The sequence below is a fragment of the Acyrthosiphon pisum genome, chromosome A2 (genome assembly GCF_005508785.2).
Source record: "Acyrthosiphon pisum isolate AL4f chromosome A2, pea_aphid_22Mar2018_4r6ur, whole genome shotgun sequence".
In the NCBI taxonomy this organism is placed as follows: Eukaryota; Metazoa; Arthropoda; class Insecta; order Hemiptera; family Aphididae; genus Acyrthosiphon; species Acyrthosiphon pisum.
Genome location: NC_042495.1, coordinates 49,544,429 through 49,551,702, shown reverse-complemented (window position 1 = coordinate 49,551,702; position 7,274 = coordinate 49,544,429). Strand labels below are relative to the sequence as shown.

At 32.6% G+C, this 7,274-nt stretch overlaps 1 protein-coding gene across 1 annotated transcript in view; it reads left to right on the top strand.

Annotated features, from left to right (window-relative positions):
• Positions 1–6,846, top strand: part of LOC100162324 (FK506-binding protein 1) — a 27,254-nt gene extending 20,408 nt beyond the window's left edge. The window contains 3 exon segments of the mRNA NM_001293344.1: positions 4,655–4,818; positions 6,052–6,196; positions 6,199–6,846. Coding sequence (NP_001280273.1) covers positions 4,655–4,818; positions 6,052–6,196; positions 6,199–6,220 — 331 coding nt within the window. The 3' untranslated portion in view covers positions 6,221–6,846.
• The last annotated feature ends 428 nt before the right edge of the window (positions 6,847–7,274 follow it).

Below are 7,274 nucleotides of genomic sequence, written 5' to 3'. Positions count from 1 at the left end.
AAAATGTGGCAAAGTCAATTTCAAGTAGTCTTGATGACGAATTCAAATCTGTTTTCAGAATTCTTATCGCTCCATTAGTCAATTGGTATGTTTGGCAAAAAACACGTCTAAAATACCATGTCACACGTGTGTTAGACAAAAACAGAAAACCACGGTATCGAATCCCCTTAATAAATATGAAGCGTAACATAAACGATAAACCGAATATACTGTCATAATATATAATATTATGTCATTATGGTTTATAAACAATTTGACACGTTTCGATAAATTCAATAAACGTCACAGGCCATCACCTAATGTAACATACACAATAATAAATATATAATATTAATAATTTTAATTAAATTTGTATTTTTTACAAAATTATCCAATCATCATAATTCAATAACATCACCTTAGAATCTAGAACATAAGCGTACTATATAATTATACATATATTCGACTTCAGTCGGTTTGTCCTGATGTAACAATTTCGTTCTAAACTTAATAAAATTGAGATTGGTGTATTATAATTTATAACAATTATTAATTTATCTATTTTCAAAAATGCAGACTTTAGCCCAAAGTTGTAAACATTGCATTTGAAAATATTTTTTATTTGTATTTTAGTAATTGTTATTTTATAGTTTGGTAATATAATAATAATAATAATAATAATTTAATAGATATCTATGATAAATCTAGTTATCTATATCTATACCAACATCATATTATTTCTTATAGATACCAACTACCAGTGTACCACTAATCACTATTATTATTATAGATTATTATATGAGGTATACTTGTATAGAGGATAGGTATGTATTGTGTATCATTATGACGGATGTACAAATAACATGATATTATTTCCGCGAAATGTTGTACAACACGTTAATATATTTTCTAGGTACTAGTTATAATAAAGAGCTGGTCATCATTATATTATTATATTCCCACATGCAAAATGAGTAGTGATGTTGAACGTCATGTTTCTATTATTATTATTATTTGTATTATTCGTTGTTGCGTCGTGGTTGTCGTTGTGAGCACTTTGAGTTTAAAGGGTTAAAACAAAGAGTGTTTACGCGTATAAATAAATAAATAATAAAAAATCTATTCAAATATAATTTCCCCTGTGTGTGTGTCCCACACTCCCACTGTTTGTATAAAATAATATACTTATATTATTATGCGTACGAGCATGCGTCGCATATAATATAGGTACATATAACATATGATATGTGCTCGACATGGTATATTCGCACCCTCCCTAACGAGGCAGGAGAAAGAAAAAGAAGAAAAAAACGAACAAAACGCCGACAACTCGTTTTTAAAACGTTGTCAGACACTTCGTACGGTAAATTATCGAATTTTTTTTTACATTTCTGACGGTTGACGCAGACATATATATATATACACACACTATAAGTAACCGCGTGTTCGGCGAAAATAATAAAAAAAAAAGAAAAGTTAGTGTACATAAAAAAAAATCGTCAGTTTTCGATAAAAATAGGCCGTAAAGTGTACATTGTACAGGTATGTAATTATTACACGAAAAAACATAAAACGATTTGTGCTTATTGAATAATCGTGTCGCAGTGTTTTCACAATAATAATATATATTATTATGTATAATATGTAAATTATTCATAAAATAAATCACGCAATAGAACTTTTTAATTATTACTATATGATTGCGTCCACCTGTTGTGGTTATTTTACTCGATCGACGCGAAACCGTCTTAGTTAAACCATTGATTATAAATACTTATACTAATAGTATTTATAATAAATGGTTAAACGTACATTTGGTAGGTATATTTTATTTTAACGCAGAGAAAAAAATTTCGTCGTGACGAGAAGCGAATATATAAACGTTATTATATTATTATATCATTCGATATTGATTTACAATTTTAAAATATGAAAACACGACGATGATGATGATAGTATAACATACCACAGTGCGTCATTTGGGGTTTTTTCCTTCGAAGGTACACAAAAGAGCCAATTTCCCTTATGTGAAGGACACGTCAGGCCATTCTTTCTTTCTTTTACGGTTTGCTTACGTGATTTTTCCACTCAGCTCTTACTCCTACGGTGACTTCTATACACGCACTTCTATTAGCATTTAACTGTCATATCAGAGATATGCCACATGCAGTAAAATATACCATATATGTTCGTTGTATAAAAGATATATCAGCATATCACATGTACATATGAATTTATACTCGACGTATAGAACACCGGTTCTACACTGGGAAAACAAAATATTTAAAACCCCGATCTGTCGATTTGGGCCAATTATAAGTATACTTATACGCCGGTCATCATTGTCAGAGATTTATAAATCATATTATGGTGTCTTACGAGACACGACTAGGGTTTTAGGAACCAAATTCTTAAGAAACCTCGACGTGGTTGGGGGGGGCATATCTTTACAAAGCCATTTATAATATATTGGAGCTCATATGGAAAAAACCGAGAAAAAAAGTTGTCGTAGTCGTCTTGTATAATATACCTGTATACAAGAGGTAATCTTTCGTTCGAGGATAAGACAATGTACGATGGACTGTCCGCCACCGCAACAACCACAAAATTACTACCTCTCTAGCTTCATAGGTATTTTTATAGGAATTAAAATGACATTATTTTGTTGCAGTGCAGATGTTTATCGTTATATTGTATGTAAGAGTGAGGGGTGGTTTGGCACGTATAGTGTTTTAGTATTTGATAGCAACCCTGGCCCAATTCCGTAATTTTATGTTCGGGACCTTATAAGGTATTTATAAATAGTGTGATATCTATAATATGATTGTACACGAAATTCCGTTTCAGTATTTTCTTCTATTCCCGTATACAAGACTGCAGATGATCGGTTATCAGTTTATATAGCAATTTTATTTTTCCATCTACGAGTCTTGTAGTATTGTTGATCCACTCCAGATCTTAATATATCATATTACATACTATAATTATATGATACACACCCTCTCACGCATTCACTGATTTGCGTATATGTATGTATGTATGTATATTTATATATATATATATAAACTTTTAACACGCGCGTCCTGTTTTAATCAACGCCCCGACGAGAACTCGTTATACACACATGCCGCGCGTCCACGATGGAAAATAGTTTTCGCGGAAAACGCGAAAAGTTACCTCGTTTCAGGTCCGGCGTTCAATTATAAACGAATATATCCGGAACGCCACGAATGCGATCCGTCGGGTTTTTTCCTCCCCCGTAGGTATAATAATATATACGGTGCCAACTCGTGTGGTCTTCGCGCATAATAGGTAATATCGTAAGTCTCCTCACGCATATATACCTACACGTATTATAGCCACGTCTAGAAAACGAATTCGTATTTTCACCGTCAAAGCGTCAACATCACTGACTCGTGGCTGATTATAGTGGCGGGTATCCACTTGTGCACACACGTCACACGCACCCACCCCATCGCGTTTGTCGTCCGTCACAGCCGATTTTCGCAGTGATTAATATTGATGTAAAATATATACCTAACATTGTATAAATTATTATATAATACCGTCCATTCGTATTCGTTCAATGTATACTGCACGCAAGCACGTGCTCGACGCACCCCCCCCCCTACTCAACCAAAAGTGAACGATATAATATATCGGTACATCACATGATAAATTCAGTGATCCCGTTTCAGCTGCATATGATATTTGAGTACATGCATATGTGATGTAGTATTACGTATATACTTACCACTTGAAGTATGGGTATCTATAGATATATTATTATGGGGGAATTGGAGAGAGAGCGTGAGCTATGGGATTCGAACACTCTGTTTCAAACCTTTCTCTCGTTTATAACGGTTATATAGTTCATTTATGATATGGTAACTTCAATATTTCATAATATAATATGTAGGGCCCATTATCTTCTTGAAGAATAAACAAAAAAAAAAATAACTAAATAAAATATGTATATGGTGGTTTATCTGTTTTAATGCCTCCTATTTATTTTGCGCCTTTTATTTCTTGGTACGCTGCTAACTAATATTTGAGATTAGGGACTACTATAGTAGGTATATATAATATATATTTGGCAATATACATAGGGTTAAACTTGTCGACACTGCAGTAGCAGCAAGTATACATATTATATATATAATACGTGTGCGCACATTCCGGCCCGTGGTTAAGCGAAAAAATTAATTTGTTTTATTTTCTCCTGTGGCGGTCGTTTCTTGGTGTCCGCGCGTTAAAAGTTTGGACATAAAAGTGGGAGAAAAACAAAAAAGAACTTCACAATGGCCAAAGTTTGGCATGGCCATAATATAATAGGATGAAGAGACCGCCACCGCGTATATATATATATATATAAATATACTAATTATATCCGCGCGGTCGCCCCTGCAGACTGAAAAGGTCCTTTGGGGTATCGCGGTTTGTATTTTTCGACCACCTCCTCCATGTATATATAACTCGCCCTCACACCCGATGAATTCTTTATGGACATGTGCGCGCACGACAACCTTTACACTCGAAAATATGTGTGAGTTTCTATTTTCTAAAAAAAAAAAAATTATATGTTCCTTCTTATGCTATATACGTTGTGCGCACTTTAAAATTCATGAAGTTTGCAGATTGTAATACGATTTTGTTTTTTATTACGTTTTTGCAGTCATGACCGAGACCAGCCATTCACTTTCCAATTGGGCGTGGGACAAGTGATCAAGGGATGGGATTTGGGATTGACCAAAATGTGCGTCGGTGAAAAGAGGAGGCTGACCATACCAGCCAATCTAGCTTACGGCGACCGCGGAGCCGGAAACGTCATTCCCGGAGGTACGTACCGTTGTGAAAAAGACAACAATATTTTTAATATATCACTGCCACTGCGGTTTAAAAAAACTTAATTTACTCTTACGAATAAATAAAAGATCTTATAATGATAATTTGTGGTGTATCCATATACAGAGTGAAAAATTGTTAGGTACAACTTAGGTATTTGTTATAATAATATAACATCAAAATATTTAAAATTACCATTTTTATAATCACACAATATGGTTAGACAAATATACAAAAATCGATTTGTAAGTAAATCTTATTTAGAAAATCGTGTCAGCAGCAAACCTTCTCAAGTAAAACATGTAAGAAAAACACTACAAACAATTTCTAAAACAGCGTTAAAAACAATTTTCTATAAAACAGTATTACAAATTTAAAATAAAAATAAAACGAGTTAATTACATAAAATGTCTGTGAAATAAAATAAAATATAATATTTTAATTACTTGCTTGGTAAAACACGTATTTTATAGCTGCGACACAGCAAATCTAATTTACCTGCATGTATAATATTATCCTAGGTCTTAAAAAACGTAGATATTTAATAAATTGTCACAAAACCTAGAACCAAAAGCAATAGTTTTAACTTTATTAACTCTGAACTCTAAATATCTAATTTGCCTACAATTCCTTATATGCACACAAAATAATAACAAACAATTTCAAATAGAGTATTTTTAATCTTTATTCTGATAAACGAGTTTAGGTTACAGCGGCTTGCTTATTTGAAAAATGGAGGTTTAACTGGTTACAGTGAAAAAGGGCTATATTACCTATATATTGCAGTTATAATTTTTGTGATGTTTAAAGACATGTTATATTGTTCGTTGTATTTTACATAAAAAAAAATAATAATTGCCTACTATTTTAAATGTGGAGTGAAGTGTCGGGGGAAAATATCATATGCATTATACTCCACTCCATCATCTAAGCTAATTCTTATAAACATTTTAAAAAAATACCATACTTCAAAACTTTATAAAAACTATTGTACGCTGTAGCTGTATACAACCAAGTCTGTTAGCAATTCCAATTACGTAACAGCTCTAATTTTAAATTCTCAAGCTTATTCTCCCCCTCCCTCTTCCAGAAATCTACAAGTTGTAATGACATTATTAACGCCATTATATTTTGTTCATATTAAATTGAAGTATAATATATTATTATTTACTATTGATATTAAAACAACTGTACTGTAACGACTCATTAAGTATATTGTATGTATAGGAGCCACTTTGGTGTTCGACGTCGAGCTGTTGAACGTTGGCGACCAAGCGCCCACCACAAACGTGTTCAAGGAAATCGACCAGGACCAGGACAAACAGCTGTCCAGGGACGAGGTGAGTGAATATCTGAAAAAGCAGATGGCAGCGGCCGAGGGCGCGGAGGGTGGTGATGACATCAAGCAGATGATGTCCGACCACGAGAAGCTTGTCGAGGAAATATTCCAACACGAGGACAAGGACAAGAACGGGTTCATATCGCATGACGAGTTCACCGGGCCCAAGCACGACGAGCTTTGATGAGGGACACGGCAGATGTATTAGTTGGGGAGGGGGAATGGAAATGGTCGGGAGGAGCCGGTTGACGGAATTACGCCGTGCACGTCATCTTATGGCATATTACAATATATTATAATATATATGTATACACATTATGATATCTGGACGCAAGTGCTCGCTTAATCGAAGTACTCCAGCATTATTTTTCTTATTATAATATTATTATTATTATTGTTTTTATTTTAATTACTTTTATTTTTTGGGAAAGTTTGCCAAAAACCAAAATCCCTCTCTGAGAGAAATGTTTTAATTTTATTTCTTTTTATGAATAATATATAATTATATTTATTTGATTCAGACACAAAATTAGCATAATATACATCTTTATAATATTATTATGTATAGTTGTAATTGGACTACTATACTATAAGTATACTATACATTTTTTATAGTCCGTGGATTTTTTGTTTAATTGAAAACTTTTGTAAGAAGACTGTTGTAATAAAAATGTTTTATATATACAATTCATACCGTGTTTATTTTGTCTATTTATTAAGTATAAAGTTATCCGCATATATACGTTATAATTTGTATATAATATTATATTCATATAGCACCGGTAAATATAACTATGTACCATCTAACCCCACAATTATATAGTACATAATATACTTATTATATACATAGGTATTATTAATTTAAAAAAAAAAATTGTTCAAACAAAACAAAAACATTAAGTACCTATTCATCAACAAGCGCAATAGAAGAAACAACACACATGAAACTTAAAACTTTTTAAAAATATAGAGAAAAGATTATTTATCGTACCTACAGATATACGCAGAACTTTTGATACCCAGCTTTGTTCCTAATGGTAAACCCTACTCATGCCCTACGTTTAAATGCGTAATATACCTACCATACAAATTATGATTTATATGCAACCGT